Source organism: Protopterus annectens, chromosome 13.part0 (genome assembly GCF_019279795.1).
Source record: "Protopterus annectens isolate FY-2018-M chromosome 13.part0, PAN1.0, whole genome shotgun sequence".
NCBI lineage: Eukaryota > Metazoa > Chordata > Ceratodontiformes > Protopteridae > Protopterus > Protopterus annectens.
Genome location: NC_056747.1, coordinates 776,738,358 through 776,760,935, shown reverse-complemented (window position 1 = coordinate 776,760,935; position 22,578 = coordinate 776,738,358). Strand labels below are relative to the sequence as shown.

The 22,578-nt window shown below is 39.1% G+C and overlaps 1 protein-coding gene across 6 annotated transcripts in view; it reads right to left on the bottom strand.

The window, feature by feature from the left end:
- Positions 1 to 22,578, bottom strand: part of ABR (ABR activator of RhoGEF and GTPase) — a 2,680,879-nt gene that overhangs the window by 341,129 nt on the left and 2,317,172 nt on the right. For all 6 annotated transcript variants that reach the window (XM_044054480.1, XM_044054482.1, XM_044054481.1 and 3 more), the window contains one exon: positions 18,674 to 18,805. In XM_044054480.1, coding sequence (XP_043910415.1) covers positions 18,674 to 18,805 — 132 coding nt within the window. The remainder of the gene's footprint in view (positions 1 to 18,673; positions 18,806 to 22,578) is intronic.

Here is a 22,578-nt window from a genome sequence, read left to right as displayed (position 1 = left end):
GCGTGGCCAGTCTGGTGCAATTAAAATCATCATTGGCTTGTCCTGTTTGATCTTTAAAAGTACCTTGGAGATCAGAGGAAGAAAGGCAAAAACTGATAGGTTTTTCCAGCTGAAGGATAGAGCATCCACTTTCCAAGCTAGTTTGTGGGGAATCCTTTTGCAAAATGTGTCCAACTGATGGTCCTGGGGGGAGACAAACAAGTCTATATCTGGGCTCCCCCATTTGTTTGTCAACATGTTGAAAATCCTTGGTTCCAGTTTCCACTCCTGTGGGTCCATGAGGTTTCTGCTTAGTCCATCTTCCAGTGTATTTAGTTTTCCTGGCAGGAATTGAGCTTGTAGATTCACTTGGTAGCTCAAGGCTGTGTTTCACAATGCCATGGCTAGTCTGCGGAAAGGGTAAGAGTGTGTACCCCCCTGCTTGTTTATGTATCACATGACTGTGGTGTTGTCCATCTTTACCATTAGTTGTCCTAGAAGAATGTGGTCCTTGAAGGCTGTCAGAGCATTCTCTACAGCTAACATTTCCTTTTGACTTATGTGTAGGTGCATTTGACTTGGGTTCCATTTGCCCTGAATGCACTTCTCTGCTAGGTGATCCCCCCATGCATAGTTTGATGCATCTGCTGTTAAGGTTTGGGTGGCAGGGGGTAGTGTGAATGGTAGTCCCTTATTTTGGTGGCAGGTCTCTGCCCACCAAAGGAACTCTAGGCATAGGCAAGGTATGATAGGAATCATAGCTTCTAGATCCTGTGAATGTTGACACCATAGGCTTTTGAGACACCATTGCAGTTTCCACATATGCAGCCTTACATATGGAATTAGAAGAATGCAGGAGGCCATGAACCCCAAGGCTTGCAGTATCTGCCTTGCAGATAACTGGGTTTTTGTGGCCACTTGTTTGAAGTAGGTTGTCAAATGAGTCAGTTTCTCTGGCGTGAGGAAAGCCATCTGGGAAGTTGTATTCAAGCTTGCTCCCAGGAATATAATTTGTTGACAGGGTACCAGGCTTGACTTCTTTTAGTTTGTGGTGTACCCCAGATAAGTCAGTACCCTTTGAACAAAGGCCAGATGATTCAAAAGTATGTCCGGGCTTTGTGCCTGAATTAGACAATCGTCCAGGTATGGATATATTTAAATATTTCTTTGTCTGCAGAATGCAATGGCTGGAGCTACGTACTTTGTGAATACCCTGGGTGCAGTAGATAAGCCAAAGGGCAGTGCAGAGAACTGATAGTGCATGTAGCCTGCTTTGAAGCGTAAGTATCTTCTGCAAGACTCCCTGATAGGGATGTGCAGGTATGCTTCTTTTAAGTATAGTGTTTGCCAACCATGCATCTTTGCCTAGCATAGGAAGCAGCTGGTGAAGAGTCAGCATCTTGAATTTTGGAATCACCAGAAAGGTATTTAGAGTAGAAAAGTCCAGGATAGGATGCCATGCATTGCCTTTTCTGGGTACCAGAAAAAATCTCGAAATAGAAACCTTGTCCCTTTTCCTCTTCTGGTACCAACTGAATAGCCTCCATGCTTAAGAGAGAGAGTACTTGATTGTGGGCCTCTGCCCACTGATTTGGGGGTAGGTCTGGCCACCCGCTTGGTGCTGGTAAGGTGTGAAAGTGAAATCTGTATCCTTGGGACACTATATTTAAAACCCATTTGTCCTGGGTAATGTGTTCCCAGTTTTTGGCGTGCAGACTAATCTTTCCTCCTAAAGGAGCATTCAGTTGGGAAGTACTTGGAAGTTTAAAAAGGAAGGCATTGAGACAGTTTTCCATAGGGGGGAAGTCTTACTACTCCCTGATTTGGGTGCGGAAACCCCCCCACTGCTTAGTCTTGTGTATCCCCTGGGGTTTCTGCTGTGTCTGGGTTTGGCTTGAGAGGACCTGGAAGGGGCTGGAAAGGACCAATTCTTAGAGGGCCAGTGCCTACTAAATCTAGGAGGCTGAACTTGTAAGAAATCTTTAACAGTTTGCATAGATTTAGCTTTATCGTCCATCTTTTTAAGAACTTCCTCCACCTTGTTGCCAAACAGGCAGTCCTGATTTAAGGGAGCATCCAACAATTTAGCTTTAACATGATCAGGCAAAGATTGCTCCTTAAGCCAAGCATGCCTTCTGAGCACAGACCCAGTAACAGCAGCCCTGCAAGAGGCCTCTAATGAATTAAATCCACATTGCAAAGTATGTTTTCCAACCTGTTCAGCAGAATGCATTAAATCCTGTAATTCTTTATTTTCTACACAGTCAAGAATCAACATCATTTACTGTTTAAGCAATTCAATAACATGTTGCTGATACTTTAACATATGAAACTGGCAGTTTAAAGCCCTAATGGCCACGGTTGCATAAGTGTAAACCTTCTTACCCCATCTATCCAGCACCCTGGAGTCTCTATCAAAAGGAGTAGGATTTTTAGCAGTAGAAGCCTTAATGCCCTTAGGTCCCTGCGAAATAGTCTCTGGATCCACAACAGGATTTTTAAAAAGGAACTTGTGTGAATCAGGAACCCTGTAATATCTGTCAGGTTTTTTGGGAGCAGGAGGCAAAGAATCAGGGGACAAACTAGAAACCGAAAAAGCATAATCAACAATGTCTAGTACAGGAGGAATAGCTAAAGGCCTATGCTGAGGCAGGAGTAAGAAATCCCTAAGCCTCTTTTTTGAATCAGAAAAATCCTGGCATTCCCAGTGGAAATGCTCCCTTAGAGTACGTAAGGTTTCACCAAAAGAAAAATCCTCTGGAGCGGAAGCAGAGGGAATAGAGTCCTCTGCATCAGAATCCTCATAAGTAGATAAGGGCAAATCCAGATCATCAGAAAAATCAGAATCCTGGTCAGAAGATTCATAAACAACTTCAGTCCTAGGTCTCTTAGAAGAGGGAGGTTGGCTTCCCCTGATTAGAGTAATAAGATCTTCAGCCATTCTTATCATTTGTTTTTTTTTTTTTTTTTTTTAAGGCATAGAGGCCTGAGCATAAGGCCTGGGCGTTGTTTTTTTTAGGCATGGTTCGAGATTTAGGCCTAAATGAAGAAGGAAGTGCCGATTTAATATGCAAGTCTGTAGGCCTGAATACACCCTCAGAAGCGGTGCCTGCACAGCGGCTCCAGACCCATCCAAGGTAGAGACATCCGCAGGTTCCATAGTTGAAGCATCTTGCGGCATCTCTGAATGGGTCTCAGTAGAGGCCAGTGAATCAGAAGTAGTGGGTTATCAGGGGCTGCGAAAGCGCCTCACTGAGTACCGGCAAACTGGCGACTGGCTTAGGAGAAGTGTCATCAGCAGTTTTGGACCTCGGCGGCCTGTCTCTGTCTTTATCTTTGCTTTTTTTCGAAATCCCGGTAGTCAGATGGTTAACAGATGACATTTCTGGATAATTAAACTGAGAACCGAAATATTTAGAGGCAAAAATATACCGATGACGGATAGTGCGCTGATTAAATAAAGCACAAAACCGACAGCATGGTATGTCATGGTCAAGGCCTAGGCAAGGAATACAGTACGAATGAAAATCTTTATGAGGTATTTGCTTTCTACAAGTAATGCAATTATTAACTTTTACTGACATCGGTAAGGACCAAGAAAAAGTTTCTCCAATGAGGTACTTAACTTTAGCTGAAGACTTCGGTTCTGAAACTCGAAAACGGAAATTTCAGGAGTTGGCCGACTGGCACTTGCAAACTGCTTCTGCTTCGGGCACAGCACGGCAAGAAAGACTGATGTAATGGCGTCGACTGCATGTTTTATACCCCTGACGACCTGACGTCATAGAAGAAGGGACAGCAACCAACGCAGGACCCAAGACTTTGTTAATCAGGCCGACTGAGGGCTACTGCAAGCAGATAACACAAATGTAATGACTGCAACAGTAAAACATGAAGAACATCATGTATCACAAGTTTTTCTGGAAAGGTGATTCGCTTCAAACTCTCTGCGATTTCTTGACTAGAGTACCTGTTAACATGGGGCTTCATTCACCATTTAGACATTTTCACTGAAGAATGTGGGAAACCATGGCCTAATGTGACAAGACACAGGCATAAGGCAGGACGTCAGTACTGGGAGGGGCACCAGTCCATTGCAAGAAGTGTATTCACCTATAGGCAATATGTAACCTTGCCAATTTATTTAGTACATGTCTTTAGATGTAGGAAGAAACAGCATACCCTGCGGGAGGGACATGTGGACATAGTGAGAGCATAAAAATGTCAGACATGATGGAATCGAATCACTGCCAAGTCTCAGTATCACCAAATGTTGAACATCTTTATTATCCTTAGTTTGCCAGAGTGACAGAACTATGCTGTAGCTCACATGATCAAATATCACTCTCAGTGAAATGTAGTTTACATTGAATAAAGAAGAATTTAACATTAGAAGATTCTCTGAGCTAATTTGTGTAATAAAAATGATATTAACAACTGCTAGAAAAGCATACATGCCCCTCTTAAAATCTTGCATATTATTACTTATGTGACTTCTTAAAAACTCCATATAGATATCCATAAAAAATATTTATTTGTTGAAGTAACAGGTTGAAGGACATGACCAAAACAGAAACAAATAACCAGAGACCATAAGTGTGCTGCAAAACATAAATTAACCTAAAATTAAGAACCCTCTAAAGCAAATCTATCAAATTTCAAAATCAAAACCCAATTAATTCAATAAACATCCTGTAACTTTAGCATTAAAAAAAACAAATGAACAGTAAAGAAAATCTGTCTCAGATGGGTAATAAGAAACTGTTGCCTAAAATACATCATCGGATAATTAATGCCTTGCAATCTAACCTGGTATCATTTAATTATAAGTGACATAATTTAGGTATTTCTTTTAAATTACTTAGTGACTTGGAATTAAGTGCAAGTTAAAATGCTATTAGATTACACAGGAATGTGCCTGTCAAGGATGAGGTTTGCTTTATAGAGTTCTTCTAGTTCCAGGATACTTGTATAAATAAATTCACAATTGTCTAATGATAACTAGTACATCTGCAGTCTGTTGAGTTCATGAAGTGACTGGGTCTGCACCTTTTCCAAAATCTCATACTGCTGGAAATATATGCATCAGAATCTAGCAAATTCCCCTGCAAACTTGCTGTTCTTTTCATTTTTAAATCATTTTTATCGTCCACCATATTCCAATCAAAAGACCTTCCAAGAATCCAATTAGCTCATCTATTGCTCCTTGGAGTAACAGACAATACCAGAGAGGACAATCACTCATTCAGTCATCAGGCATTTTCTGCCTTAGAGACTAAATTCATTCATCTCCTGACATCTAACTGTACATACTCATTATGAGAGTGCTTGTTAAGCCTTTTCCCTCCTTTGTGTGTGTGCATGCCTGCATGTGTGCTCGCTTATTGGAAAAAAGTCATTACCATAGTTTGGCAGAGACAAGCTCATCCGTTATGCTGTGCTCTCATGTTTTTGAAGAAGTCAGCACTGCGATGGAATACATTCTCCCCCAGAATGGGTAAGTTGGCTTCAGCCCCTCAATCCCACCTTCCCTGGTCAGTTCCTCTTTATCCTGGGCTACTAAATCACTCCAGGTAATCTGTGTCATAGTCAGGACTATTCTCATTTATGCCCAGACCTGTTGCTTTTGGATGTCTGTCAAACTGAAAAAGGAACAGAAAAAAAAGCTGCTTCTTGTTGCCAAATGACCAGTTTGACTTTACTGACTCAGAAGTTTTCAGAATAATTTCCTTTGATGCAACAGTGGCAATCTCCTCATAAAAGCAACTAAACTGGAGAACCTTAACCAATCTGTACTAGCTAATTTCTGAGCATGCAATACAGAGGAAGACTAGGGTAGTTGTGAAGATTACCAATTAGTTCCTTATTTGCAGTCACCATATTATTTACATTCATCTTGATCTAAAAACAGACTTTGCAAAAACTGAATGCAGGATACCCAGCAACTGCAAGAATTCAAATGGTACATGCAGCCTGATCATGTCTACGGAAATGCTTTTCTCACCAACAGCTCCACTACAGAATCAGACAATAGATGCAACAGGCTCTGCTTGGTTAACTTATCTGATATCTCTAAGGATTCAAGGAATGTGATATGAACTGATAACCAACGCTTTGATGGGAGTACAGCACAAACCTCATCCAGTTATTTTTTTTTTATAAAAACAGACAACACAGGAATCGTGTGAAGAATAAAAGATAGAAGAACGTATAGTTGTGTAAAATCTTACCATAAAGATAGCTGTCCTTCTCTACACTGTTGCAGTATTCCTAACATGAGGGATTCCCTGCCAAGGGCAGCCTGATGTCCGTCCAGTATACCAAAGCCTTTTACTAACTAAGGTACACCATATGTCACATGTATGCTCCTCACGTATGTAGGGCATTAAAGCAACGTCTGGACGTACCATCATGAGAACTGAACGCCCCAGTTAGAACGCCAGACTAAGGAAACAAAGAGGTAAACAGTACATCCAGAAGACAAAAGTACCAGGGAGTAGGAGGGAGGTATTGAATGCTGCAACAGTGAACAGAAGGACATCTATTGTTATGGTAAGATTTTACGCAACTATACTATTTCCTTCTCTTCTACTGTTGCAGTATTCATAACATGAGGGAGAGTGCCCAAGCTCAGGAAGAAATGAAGAATAGCCCTAGCAACACCAGCTCTAGCTCTGGAAAGCCCATTCATCTTGTAGTGTTTGGTGAAGGTATGCACAGAAGTCCACAGCTGCCACAAGAATGGAATTAGTGTCCAAACCCTTGAAAAGTACCAGAAGAAGCCACAGCCCTAGTGTAATCAGCCTTAATAGTAGAAGAAAGAGCCTTTCCATGAGAAACATAACAAAAAAATAGCTTTAGAAACCCAAGAAGAAATCATCTGCTTGGAAACAGCTAATTCCAAAGACCTGGGATGAAAAGAAACAAAAAAGCTGATCAGATTTCTTGATAGCCTTAGTCTTATCCAAATAAAATCTGAGTTGTCTATGCACATCAAAGGTGTGTAGTACCTTCCCGTTAGTAGACTGTGGAGAAGGGAAAAAAGTAGACAAATAAATAGATTGATAAAGTGGCAACTCATTCACCACCTTGGGCATAAAAGGAGGATTAGTATGCAAGTGCACCCTGTCCTCATGAAAAACCAAGAAAGGAGGACAAGCCATAAGGGCTTGAAGCTCAGACACCCGTCTGGCTGAAGTCAGGGCTGACAACAGAACAGTCTTCATAGAACAGTGTTGCAAGAAGCTGAAGCCACAGGCTCAAAAGGAGCCAAAGTCAATTTTTCAAAAACAAAATTAAGATCCCAGGGAGGAGGAACAGGCTTTCTGTGAGGTCTAATGTGATGGACGCCTTTTAGAAATTGCCTTGCCTCAAACCTAGAAACTAAAGGAGAAGTTAAAGGCATACAATCAGAGATAGCAGACAGGTGGGACTTAACAGAGGACTAAGCCAACCCAGCACTGAGCAATTCACACAAGTAAGAAAGAATCATAGGAGCATCCACTGAGACTGGATCCAGGTTATGTTTAAGACACCAGACAGAAAACCTCTTCCATTTATATCTGTAGGATTTCCTAGCATTGTGTTTCCTGGCTTCCTGCAGAACCCTAAGCACATTCTCAAAGAAAAGGTGTCTGTAAAGAGTTGAAATCCTAGCAATCACACAGTGGACAGGTGGGGATGGATTAGGGATCCTTTGTTTTGTGTAAGTAGGTTCACCCTGTGAGGTAAATTGTGATGACTGCTCTTGGCTTAATGCAGAAGAAGAGGGAACCAATGCTGTATTTGCCAATAGGGAGTCACAATCAAGATTTTGGGTTTGTGCTGTTGAATCTTGAACAGACCTTTCGGAATTGAGGGAGGGTGGATAAAGAAACATACCTTTCCAAGAAAATGAGAGCACATCCACCTTCAAAACTAAAAGACCTGAGACTCTGGCACAAAATTGAGGAAGTTGTCTCTTCAGAAGGAAGGCAAATAGATCTATTGTAGAGTACCCCACTTGTGGGCAATGTCCAAAAACACATCCCTGTGAAGCATCCATTCATGGGATTGAGTCAAGGATCTGCTCAGTGTGTCTGTCACAAAACTTTGACCTGAAGGAATATAAACCATCTGAAGAGTCACATGATCCTGTGGCCAAGATTATCCCCAGACTCAACAGTACTGGATGATTCAGTCTTCAGCTACTCTGTACTATAATCCACTAGAAGCACTACTTCTAAACTTAATTTTAATGTTCCCACTAGTCCCTTTCTTAGTTGATACTAGATGTATGAAGTCCCTTACCAAGCCATTCCACTAGACCTTTCTGACTCATAGCCTCTACTGACTCTAATGTTGCATGTTATTACATTTATAATGCAAGCTGTAAATGATCCCTATATATCTAAATCTATATATATCAATATATCTATATCTATATATATATATATATATATCTATATCTATATATATCTATATATCTATATATATATATATATATATATATATGTATATTCTGTCTCCCTTATCAAAAATTCTGGAGAAGTGTATACACAAATAGCTACTAGATTATCTCCTACAAGAAGATCTACTAACACCCACACAGCATGGCTATCACCCCAAAGACAGTACTGCTTTTCTGACTTTTATTTAGACTATTGCCAGAATGCAAGACAACAGATTAGTATCCTGCCTATTCTGTGACCTCTCTAAGCCCTTTGACACTCTCGTTCACAACAAACTTCTAGCTAAACTTTCAGACCGTAACATCTCCAATTCAGTTTCTTGGTTTTCTAGCTCTCTCTCCAACAGGTTTCAGTCAGTTAGATAGCATACTGCTCTCTTTCCCTTCCTCCCAGCCAGCACTGGAGTCCCACAGGGCACAATCCTTAGACCTGTATTATTTAACATTTTCACTAATAACTTCTACACATCTGCTCCCTAGTCCTCACTTGTACAATATGCAGATGACTCATCTATCACCTCTTCCTCTGATATTCTCTGGCATCTTCTCACCCTCACCCAAGAATCCTTCCATTCCGTTGAAAGATGGCTAACTAGCAACCAACTTCTACTGAATCCAAAATAAGCTCCTTTTATTCCTACCTAAATATCTATCTCATGCTAAGACTGCCTTCACCATCACTTCCCTGAATAACACAACCATCAAAGTTGAACCTCACATAAAACAACTAGGAACTGTTACTGATGACCAACCAAAATTTGATGGCCACATACAACAAACCATTGTAAAAACTCAACAAAAATTAGGGTTACTTTAAAGGAACAAAATAATTCTTACCAATGAATCTAAACTGTCTTTAGCTCAAGGCTTTCTTCGACCTAGCCTACTTTATGCTGCCTCAGTCCTTACAAACCAATCTTGTCCAAACCTGAACTCATTTAAAATGCGAGATTTGCAGCGAATCTACCCCATCACTCCCATCATTGCCTGGCTTTAAAAAACCTTCAGTGGCTAGAATTACACCAACAACTTCTCCTCCCTCAAATGAACCTCACTCACACCATCCTCAACAAACCTACCTTTTGCGTCTCCCTACACTCCCAACCGCACTCTTCAAAGCTCAACGTCTCTTAGAAATTCACAACCCCAAAAAAACATAGGTAAGCAACTCTACAGCTACTCAGTTGCTAGTTCTTGGAACATACTGCCTTTGTCCCCAAGAACTATTCTTAATTCTAATGTCTTCAAAAAATCCTTAAAGCTATACCTGCTTAACACTAGGACTTGCACTTGTCGTGACCCTACTTAATACATCCATCCTTCCAACCATTCCTTGCTCTACTGCTGCTAATTACATATCACATTTGTACCGGTCTATATTGTTTATTTTACTTTCATTTCTTCAAAACAAAGTTGTAATTAACTGTATTGTTTCTACTTATCTCAATTCATGTAATAGTTGTTATACTTTAACTAGTTTTAATGGAGCTTTTCTCCCCGGGTCTCTGCTGTAAAAGGGCTTCTGCTCAATCGGACTAACCTGGTCAGTACTAGATTATATTCCATAACCAGCACTAATTTGCCAAGCAACTCAACAGAATGTAAATAAACCATCCTTAATGCTCTCAGGTCATTCCTGTGCCAAGCACAGGGAAATTCTACCAAGCTGTTTAAAGAAAAATGTAAAAGTGTAAGTACCCTAGTATCTTAATACCTCTAGAGCCATGTTCTGACATTTCCTGTGTTGTTGTCGTTTGTCTTTCGGCTTTTCCCGGTTAGGGGTCACCACAGCAGAACTCCGGTCCGCTAATGACTGGCAGTAGATTTTCATGAACGCCGAGGTGCCAGCTCAACGTCCAACCTTCAACGAAGGCACGCCCATTTACGCATGTCTTTCGAATGCCACCCAACCACGGGGAGGACATGCAGACTTCACACAGAAGGCACTCCCCACACTCCAGCAGAGAATCGAATGGGAGAACCTCTTGCTGTGAGGCAACAATGCTACCTCTGCACCACCACGACATTTGACATTTCCTGTGTTACTGGCACTAAATCCAGTACTACTAATACTATGTCATTACAGAGGCTACTATGTATCTCTGTGACTGACACCACCATCAGTTCATCCTGTAGGACACAGATGTATTGCTGCATGTGTAGTATTACTCTTCCATCCAGTGTGTAACCACCCCTTGATCCTTGCCACATGTGCCGCACTCTTTCCCTTGATCACTGCTGTGGTTTGCTGTATACCTCATCTCTACTGTGAGTAATGGTATACCCAGTTTCTACTGCTATGTGCCGCAGCAATGGTCTACTGCATATCTGGTCTCTAAGTACCTAAATGCATAACTGTATTTGCAGATGTCCAATTATTTTGATACAGACTTCTGTACTATACTCATTTATGCCTCCTGACAATAAACAACATACCCTTCCATACACAAGAAAGACAACTCCGATCTTAAGAACCAAAAATAGTGAAGCAAAACTTCTACCAAGTTATAATCCTTAAGAACCAGCCACAGGCATGGGAGTATCACTCAGCCAAAAAGATTTTTTTAACATGTTAAAATACAAATACACTAGAAAAACAAAAACAAAATACACAGGATTAAGCACTTTTATCTGTTTCTCCAGACTTCATCAGAATGCAGTCTGTCTCATTCATTTAAATATCCCACCCTACAAAACACATGACTGGGCTCAATCAATCCAGTTTTGACAAGTTTAAAACAGGCAGACCATCCTATGCCATGTAAGATTTTAACCTAAGGCTAAATCTAATCAAAACATGCTCATTCAAACCACATACTTGCATATGCTAACGCTCTTAAAAGTAACGTAACCTAAGAAACAAGTACCCTGAACAACCTCACAACCATACAACACATGATGTAGCACCCACCATGAAACATACATCTAAGAGTCACACTGACTCAAGTCAAGGTCCATAAGACAAACTTCCAAAAATTGCAATATCCTCATAATAGGCGATTCCACAGTGTGACACACACATGCACCAATCCCCAAGTTGTGCATGGACAGGGTCATACTCAGCAGCTTATCAGGTTGCATGTTACACATGCAATCAAGACCCTGCACAAAAGTATACATATGACACAGTCACTGTACATGTGGATGTAAATTACTTGAGATGTACCTCCAATATATATAGCCATATTTAAAGAGGGACATGCTGGAACTCTCGGAATATGCATATGAGGCAGGCATGAACCTAGCCTTCAGCAGCAATCTACCATCACCAAGAATGACATCACAATACAAGCAAAACATTATTGACTTCAATAATTGGCTTAAATTCTGGTGTCATTTTAAGTGAGTACAAAATATATCAGACTTGGAGGAGACGGTAGATGGTCCTAACTGCTTTGCCAGGGATGACCTGTACCCGTTCTCAAAGGTTTTTGTACATTGGCTATATCCTTGTTCATTGTCCATAGTGCCTTTTTTAGGCAAATCCAGTCTTCTAAAACTTCCAGCTTAATAAAACAGAATCTGGATAGCATACAGTTATTGCTGCCCAACACTACGAGTTGATAAAAAAACACAAACACCACTCCCTAAGAGCATTCTCTATCCTGGAAAACACTTATATACGCATCATCACCAAGACCTGTTTCAAGACGAATGACAGCATTCCATCAATGGTGAAATTGGACCTCATTAGCCTCATCTGTAAAACTAAAATCATTACTATGGACTTAATAATGACAATGGTAACCGCGACCCAAGCCAGTTTAGATTTATCAAGGAAAGATCCTGCTTACTTAACCTGGCTGGCATCTTTGAGAAGGTTACTGAAACAATGGATGAGGGCAAAACAGTTCACACCACATATCTAGACCTCACAAAGGCATTTGAAACTATCCCACACTTTGTTATTGTAAATAAATATTATCAGTTAAACGTGAATCTTTATGGAACTCCCTAGATAGCAAATTAGCTCACAAATAAATCCAAGGAAATTAGGGAGAGTCACTCTTCCCCCTCCAAAAGACCTGTAAATAGTGGTGTACCTCAGGGTTTAGTCCTTGGGCCACTTCTCTTTGGTACATTCCTTCTTCGAGTACAAAACAAATGTCAAGAATTTATGGCTGACCAAGTCTGTAGATGTCTGTAAACTTGATGCCATCATAAACCTCCCCAGAGGACACCAAATATCCTCCAAAAAGCCTTTCCCAAGCAAACAGCAGGTGTCAAAACCATGGACCAAACTAGAAATGTATAATCATATCATTTAGAAAGCATGAGGGGATCTGAGAGCCTATGGAAATAATGAACTGCCCTTTGATCATCACATATCCACTACAGTAAAGAAGTCTTTCTTCACCACACAGCTTACAAATATAGGTATGGACTCCAGGTCCAGGGATGAAATTATTCCATTGTACTTGGCTCTCAAAAGGCCTATCACTAACTATAATGCTCCATTCAGTATGCACTTGTTCAATCACTTGTCATAATTCTTTTTCTTTAAAACAATTGAGGGCCTAGATCATAAGAATTATGCAGACCATCTCAAAGCCTTGTTTCTCTTCTTGGTATCATAAAGGCTTCTAAGAATCAACCTCTGCTCATGTATAGAGCCTCACCAGATCCTGTCCTGTCAGACATATTACACATCTGGAAGTCCAACAGTAGCATAAATACCAGCACAAGGGATCTCAATCCCTTTTGCAAAATAAACAGAACATGTTAGAGGAACAGGTATGTATCACATAAAATACCTCTTTTATGGAACCGTCTTCCACTTCACATAAAGTCCAGTACTTTTTGTAATTTATTCAAATGTAATTTGGACAAATGGAGGGTGAGCCCCCCTGTGGTGTGAATATTGGGTCTGGATGATTGTGTGAAGTGACACCCTGAACCCATACACAAAATTGGAGAAAGGGGTTGTGAATGGATGGATGGGAAATCACAAATTCACCATATATTGAAGTACATATTTCCTTTATGGACAGGGGCAACAACCAAATGCCCCAACATACTCTTGTTATGCCACCTTCAGGTTATTCATATACAAAATAAAAGAGCTAAAAGCTACCATGGGAATGTAAGGCTAGGCTTCTTAAGATCCTCAAAGATCAACAGCCTGGTAAGTACCCATAAACCTACACTTGTAAAATGATAAAAGTTTAGAAGCTAATAAGAAATATTGGTTTCACCCCAATCTGTCACATCGTTTCTTAAAAATGTAAGTAAGTCGGGTGTAATGCTAACAAAAGATATGTGCTGAATTTCATTTATCTGTATGCATTATTCAGATAAGCACAATGCAGAGCTAACAAAAAATTAAGAAAAAGTAGTTGGTGACTGATTCAAGTTATCACAGCCATAAGTCATCAAAACAATAAGTTTTTAAATGTAAATTCCCCCTTTTCCCACTTTTGTATAACCTGGAGTTTGTTTTTATAAGTTAAGGTGTGCAGCCCCCTACAATATCCACAGCAGAATTTCACTCTTAAGAAGAAAATTTACATTTAAAAACTCATTGTTTTGATGGGGTTTGCACAAAGCCACTTTGGAGCTGCTAAGACAATAGAAAGCTATCAAAGGAGGCTCTAAAACTGCACAATAGTGGGGACAAGGGCAGACAGGGAAGTGGTGGCCAACTAGTTACTTGCCCAATTGATGAAATGATGACAGTAGGTTTATACCTCCCACTCCGAACCAAAGTCCATTTTTTTTAACAGAACAATGTTAAATATTGTAATATTTCATGGAGGGCTGCTGCTAACTGGAGACTGGAACATGGTGGGGGGGGGGGGGGGTAGGAAGATTCACTTGTCAAAAACTGTAAAGCTTTGCAACAAACATTTGGCAGCTCTGGACTTGGTTGATGCATATAAGGTTTGCTAAAAAAAAAACAGGTGCTTGAGATGGTCCTGAATAGATAAAAAAAACTTAGTGAGCAATGAATAGAAATAACCCAGAAAGAATGGGAGTACTCATATGTCTAAACCCAATTCAAGGGATTAGAAGTAGGAAATTCAGAACTAGGGAAAGGAGTTAATAGCGTGGGATGAAGACAAACAGAGTTTGAACTGCTGGTAAAAGACTGCCTTCCATACCAGTGACTGATAAAATAAGGGATAGGGGAGTGCTACGTGAAAGACCAGCTATGGTAGAGTTTTCAGTTGAGTCAAGTACTGAAGCAGCTGTTAAAATGAGGATAACTAGTAATGCATATAAAATACTGCACTCAGAGGAGGTTAGAAACGATTAGGAAGAGAGACTGGAACTTTAATTTACCAAAGAAAAATGGAAAGGCATCTGTATGACTATGAAGGATGCAACAAAGTCCAGAAGGTTTAGGATTCTGCTTGAAAGTGTTTGCATAGATATTTTTATACCCCACATAGATGTCAGATAATTTTTCTTCAGGTATATGTGAGAGGTGTGTTGGGAACAAAAGAGGCAACTGGGAACATGTTCTGAGAATGCAATGGTTTAGCATACTTTAAAAAACCCCTAAAGAGTGTTTTGTCAGAAGAATTGGGGGAACAAACCATTGTAACTAAGGAAATGTTTCTTTTGAGCTGGAATATTGGCTGTGAATTGCCTAGACACAGTAAGACCTTGCTAAGTTTAATGCTACTGGCTATCAAAAAAGCAATTATTAGAAAATGGAAATCAAAATCTAAACCAAATATAATTGAAGTACACTGCAGAAAAAAAATCAAAACGCCTTACTCATATCTTTAACTTACCCTTAACTTCAGGCATTGTAACGCCCCAATTCAAACATTCCATAATTACACCTTTGCCAAAAAGAACTCTCCTTCCTGACTTAAAAACTACAGACCTATATTCAACCTATGCCTAATCGTGAAGATCAAAAAAATGCTTTGTAAACTTCTTAAGCACATTAATAGCTATGGTTTACTATACAATCTACAGCATGGCTTCCACAATGCATTCCATACTCTTATCACAGTCAGTGATTTCATTTACACCAATATAAATGACTGCCTAAACACTACAGGCATTTTTACACAACCAGGGCATTCAAGAGCATTAACCATGATGTCATACATGAGAAACTTACTAAATTTAGTTTTGGTGACAATACTATAACACGACTGAAACTCCATCTATAAAACAAAACATTTCAAGTAAATGCAAATAGCATCTTTCCAACTAATGGTAACTTGGCAACTGGTGTACCGCAAGGCTCTGATTTGGGCCCAGTCTTGTTCTGTCTGTACACTAAAGACATATCCCTGGAAATTCCCATACTTACCCTAGTAATGTATGCAGATGATATACTACGCCTTGACTATAACAGTCATACAACGCCCTCGAGGCTAAACTCCAGGACAAAGTCTCCACTCTGTGTAAATGGACTACTAAAAAGAAGCTTCTGATCAACCCCAACAAAACAAATGTCATGATCTTCTCTACATCCCACAAATTGGCAGCTATGAACCCCATAGGATTAACAGATAATCATAATTCATCCATAAAACAAAAATATATATTTATTTTATTTAACTATATTTATCCTATGTTAACTGGTTAGTTAGACTAGGTTAGCAGCCTCTTTTCAAGGCAGACCCAAAACAGTATTTATATTATTAGGGAAATTTGGCAGCGACATCAGTTATCTTTCCCTACTCTTTTAAGGTGTTGGGGGATCTTTACATTTCACTGAAGCTATCACCAATTCTTGATCCAACATTAAGCCATACAAAGCACATAGAACAATTAACTACAAAAGTCTTATCCCACCTACAGTTGTGTTACAGAATCTCACCCCTCACGACCATCTTTTCTGGCTATATATACATTATATACACACAGCTAGCTGCACACTTCATTTTCGGTATACATTATCAAAATGAATTAAAAACTGTACATTTAGAATATAATGCTTGCCATACTGGAAAGCAATGACTGTACTAACACAGCTAACAGCAACAATCTGGAAAGGTACATTAGGCATAGAACAAGATGGGCAAAAAAGGAGTGTCTTCAGGCTGAGAATTGACATGCAGCTGTAACATGGCAGTGAAATGATACAAATGCACTTTTTATTCTTAAGAGTCTCATCACCACTGTAATGTGAAAGCATCTGTTTGAAAACTATTCGAATACATCTTTTTCAGCAGGGTCCAGAATGACAACACACCAGAAAATATTGTAACTGTATCCTATAACAAGTCCGCCATCATCTGAAAATACTGTAAATGTGTTCTACCAACACTGTTCTGATATTGCGCAATGAAGTGAAACAATCTTGCATGAAAGTACAGTAAATACATTGTTTGATGAGTGAAGCAAGATTGTTTGAAAGCATTTTCTCAATTAATGATCTCACAGGCATACAAACTTGTATATGAGAAGACAACCAAGACAGTGACTTAAATAGGCAGAAGCCTACCCAACAACCTGAAAATGTCGACACTGAGCCAGTCTATTTAGAATTAATCAGTGAACTTAGAGTGCCAGGACATTATTTTAATGGCATTGGACTGAGTACCAACAGACGGGCCATTCTCCACGTCTAGACCACATATCAACCACAAACTAGTATTTCTCTAAAATCCACAGCAGGAACTTAAATGGAACATGACTTGCTTACAGGTTTGATGGTTTTATTCAGCTACATCTTTACTGTGAAAACCTAAATACCTCATGTACTCAAGTCCAAAAGAAACCACCACAATATAAATGCTGGTAAACTCTTTCATAAGGGAGAAAATTTAACAAACAGCAAAAGGCAAATGTATAGCATTGACAAACTTAATTTGGGGGGGGGGTGGCCATTGTGCCTTATATTAATAGTGGGGTATATGGTGACATCAGAAGTACATCGGGCCCTATTGTAAAGAAGAAGACATTTAGTTAACGCAATTAATGAAAATAAAATAGAACTTTTTTCTAGCTAGATTACTGAACCCCATTCTGTATACAACTATTAACATAAACTAAAAAGTTACAAAAATGTGTTAATTGTCTAAAGAAAAGGCTTGAATTAAACCCCAAGTAGCTATTCCAGGTAACCTCCAAGGGTAACATTTTTATTTTATAAAAAGCAGATACAGCAAAATTTTGTCTTACTGTAAAATATACTGAAAAGGTTAGGTTTTTTGATGTATCACATGAAGGACATACTAATCTGAGGGCTCCCCCTTTCTCATGTCTGTATTTCCCTTTAATATCGTAGTTGTCACTAGCCTCAGGGCATTGTTGTTACATGCAATCATTCCCTGTCTACACCTACTTCACTTCACCAAGTTTCCTTTCTTCCACCCATTCCCTTCTATCAGTTAATAACGTTTTCACAGTTTTTAAAGTTTACCTTCAGACTAAGGAATTTTTCTATGTGAATATTGACTGCTTAACTCTGTTCAGGGTTGACAGGCTTTTATACCATAATCTACACAGTCTTTCTTCACTATTCTAAGCCTCTTGGAATCTGAGTGGGTCTCTGTCTCACTAGTCACATCATGACTGGTTGTTCAATCATTGGACAATCCACACAAGGCTACCCTTATTGGTCAATTTACTTTTAGCTACTGATTAAATTCTCTAATACTTACGTGCATTTTACTGGGGTGTGCCTTTCTGTATAGATTTAGCCACAGTAAACATTACAAAAACTTCCCTTGTCTGGCTTGTCTTTACTCAAGGTTATTTTGAGCCTGTTCAGGCTATGGTCAGAAACAATACAGACTATTTGAATAAAGAAGAAAATTCAGACAACATACTAACTTCTTTGTCTGTTGCACTTTGTTATGACTATTGTGTTTTATACTGCTGAATGATACAAGTGACACTGCAGTTCAGTACAATAATGTACTGCACCCAATTTTGTGTTCCTTAATAAGATGTGTAAATTCAGATTCTTTTATTTAAAACTATTCAATGACAATGTGCTTTATACTATATCAGGCTCTGTACAGATAGCTTCATTACAGAGTTCTTTTAACTAAAATCTGTTCAGACAACAATTCATAGGCTCATAGGTTCTACGCTCCTAATGCAAATCCTGTTCCCACTACTCAGCTGAACCACTGGACTTGTGAAAGACACATAACTGAGTTTATATCAGTCGAATATGAATTTGTAACAGTCTAGTTATTAAGCAACATTCTGATTTTATTGTAGCACAGAAGCAACGTGTAGGGAGAACCCTGATAATTGTAGTGCAACAAGCATAGTTTCAGGCCTTTTCATTTAAAAATGCAGCCAGTAAAGAGTTCAGCTTACCTGAATTTGCCCTTTTCCAAGGAGCCTGTCCACTATCTCATTGTTATCTTTGTTCAGCTTTGTCTTGTCGTAACATTTCTCATAGCACAGAATCCGAAGTGACTGAGACCCTTCCAGATCAATCTCAAACTCCTAAAATGAAAAACAAGAGATACGAATTTTCTCTCAAGTTCAAGTTCATTTCGGTTATTAACAAGACAAACTTAAAAAACAAACTCGGATCATCTCACAACTTAGAATTACTGAGTTGTGGAATAAGAGATTTCACCTAAGCATCTTTTACAACTGCATAACATAAGCAAGCACAATGTAGTCAAACACTGACATGTAAGCAACTGCGCTATGCCATATACATTCCAAATAAACTAGCCAGCATAAAAATCTGCACCAATTTACTTATTCACTGATTTATTCAGTCATTCATCACAACTCAGTAAGTGGTCACTTTATTTTTAACTCTTCTGTTCATACCCCCTTCAACTACTTTCAGTGTGGGACACCAAGTCCTATACACAGTTACAGATCATGCCCTTTCTTAATAGGATCTGCAATTTACACCACTACTGTAACCTCAGTCCTAACAGTAACAGCTCAATCACTCAACAGTGACTGAATACACTGTACTACCCCCCCAACCCACCAAACCCAGTGACAGCCATACTTTCACTGGTAGCCATTACTACATCACTTCTCTAAACCATGCTCCATCCCTCAGCTTCCTGCAGAAGCATCAGCAAAACATTAAACCTGCCTTCTGTCAACTTTCTTAATAGATTAGTGATGTCTTACTTATCACTTATCATGGCCCATCAGCAAAACATTAAACCTGCCTTCTGTCATCTTTCTTAATAGATTAGTGATGTCTTTCTTATCACTTACAATGGCCCATTCAAATCTGTGCTTTTTACTATGAACCGTAGAGTAGTGATGTTTGCTTCTAAGATAAACAAAAAAGCATAAAATTCTTCCCAACTTTGCTATATTTTTATCATCAAAACAGAAAACCAGAAAAAGTATTGCATTCTCCTGCCTACTAACTCTCATGAGACAAGCGAGATTGAACCCATTTCAGATAAGTTGGTCACTCTGACCATAATCACTACCCGTTCTCACACATGTAGAATAAACAAGAAATAAACTCAAGCTCCATGAATGCCAGAAGTAATCACAATCAACTCTCTACATTCAAAAGCTGGTGCTTGCTATACAAACTGAACATTATTAGATTTAAGAAACCTTGGCCAAATACAGTTCTTTCACACTCCAACACTACAAGACCACTACCAACTTTTTACAAGAAACAGAGCAAATTTTTCCTTTGGGAGCAACGTTTTTTTGCTAGTCATCCATAGTAAAAATTTCCCTCTAAATAACACCTCAGCTAACAAAACTTAACTGGTTTAAAGAAACCTACACAATCAGGAGACACCTCAAACTAAATGCAAACACTGTTTTTATGAACCTTAGACTAAATACAGACACTGTTTATATTGTAACTTCCTCATTTCCATTTCAGGTCTCAGAATTAATCTATAATATTGAATCACCCTCCTATAATAATAAAGAAATAATTCTATGTGACTTCACTACTATCTGGTACAGTCCTCCAAACCTAGTTTAGATGGAAACCTTACCAATGCAGCGATATCAAAATATGTCTAGTCCAAGTTGGTTCAGCCCCAACATCAGCTAAACAGTGCTACATTCTGAGTAGTACAAAATGCTGAAGCACAGCTTTACAGATACCCATCCAAAAATATCACTGCCCATTTGCCTTCTTACCTCAAACACATACCACAAGACAAATATCCCAGTGCTAGATCCTTCACCCACAGCTAGCAGTATCCTCCCTTCCAGCACTTTTCCTATTCAGAGGAGGCACCCATAACAACTCAAATGTCTATGATACATCCCTTAAATACCTTCTCCATCTGTATTTCCCCATTCATGATAATGCTTTCCTTAAAGGACTAGAAAATTAAAGACACTCCCACCACTGGCTTATAAATGACATTAGAATACATCTCAAAAAGAGAGACATGGTATGGAAAGACTACAAAAAATATGGTTTGCATCTTGAATGGAATACCTCTATTAACCTCAGAAACACTTTAAAAACTTTCAACTTCAAAGGAAGCAAAAGAAATAAGAAAAAGTACTTGCACAAAACTCCAGAGTATTCTGGATAATGATATACTACATTGTAGTCAGCAAGAAAAGTGACATTCAACAGTCACTATCCTTAAACGGAAAGTCATCACCTCATATGATAGCTATAGCAAATGTATCTGACAACAAGGTTGTAAATGTTTTCCCACCTTCCAAAGTAACACTATCATCAACCACCCCTCCAATACACTGCTTCTAATTAATTTCAGCTGTAGAACTAAACAAGTCACCATCTCAAACAAAGGTTACTTAAACTACACATGCCATGGTCACCAGATTAAGAGAGCTAGTAATCCGAATTCCTCGGAGAATGCAATATATTCAAGTAATCCTCCTTATATATATATATATATATATATATATATATATATATTTCAAACTGTCCATGATCAATGGGCAATTCCTAACCTTTGGGAAAAATGCAGCTATAACACCTCTCTCCAAATCAGGCCCATCAAGTGACACTGGTATCTTCAGGCCCATGTTCTTTCCACTCATCTTCAAATTCCTGGAAGCCAAAGTTGAATTCCAATTGAAGAACCACACTAAAACCAGCAGACTTCTCTGTGACGATAAAAACATTTCAGGATAGTACCAATTTTGCATTTCTGTCAATAACCAAATCTCTTTACAAAAACACGGATGACTGTAATTTGACTGGGACTGTATTTGCTGATCTAAGGAACTTCATAAACATGAACTATTTTCCAGTACCAATTATTTTTTGCTAATAATGTTAATGACAGGAAGTCTGGACTTGGCAGTTTCCACAGCTTGAAAACCATTTCGAGTTGGTACCACAAGCCACTGTAACGGACTCCCTGCTCTTTACACTGTTTATTAATCATCACCCCCTTGACAATCTGGTTCTATATTAAATATTCAAACGCTTAAACGTTCGAATCACTAAAGATCGAACTTTAGTGATCGAATGCTTAAATGTCCAAATATTTTAAAAAATTAAAAAAAAAAATACAAAATGTAAAGTGTTTAAGCAGGGGGGCAAGCCCCCCTGCACCGCCCGCGACTTAAAGATACCAACTCTGAGATCGCACTTCAGTGTTCTACAGTGCGGAAACAGAAAATTTCCCATTCACTACACTGTAATGCAATCTTGGAGTTGGTACATTTAAGTAGCGGGGGGGTGCAGGGGGGCTTGCCCCACTGCTTACACCCTTTAGTTTTTCTTTTTTGTCTGTTTTAATTTTTTTTTAATTTTTTAAAATATTCAAACATTTAATCATTTGATCACTAAAGTTCGATCTTTAGTGATTCGAACATTTAAGCATTCGAATATTTAATATAGACCTGACAATCTTTCTCTGTATTATTCCTATGTAGACGATTTAGCATAAATCAGATATGGCCAGTCTTCTTCCTGTCTTGCATTCTCCCTTTCCGAATTTCAAGCCATCAGTCAGAACTGGTTTATCAACAAAAAATGACCATCATCTTAAAATCAGTGGTATTCTGAACCCATGTTAGATAAAAACAAACTTTTCCTGTCTAGACAATCACCTCTCTTATCACAGAACTTCTCAAAACATCAACAGACTCAAATACGACAGCCTTGGACTTGATGCAAACTCTGACTTTTCATCCCACTTACATTAAGCAAAGCTCAATAAACATATAAGCGTAGCCCTGGTATCATACTACCAAAGCTGGAAAATGGTTACTAATTCCCACTACTCTCCTCTTACAGCAGTCATCAATTCATGTCTGTTCACCAAAGG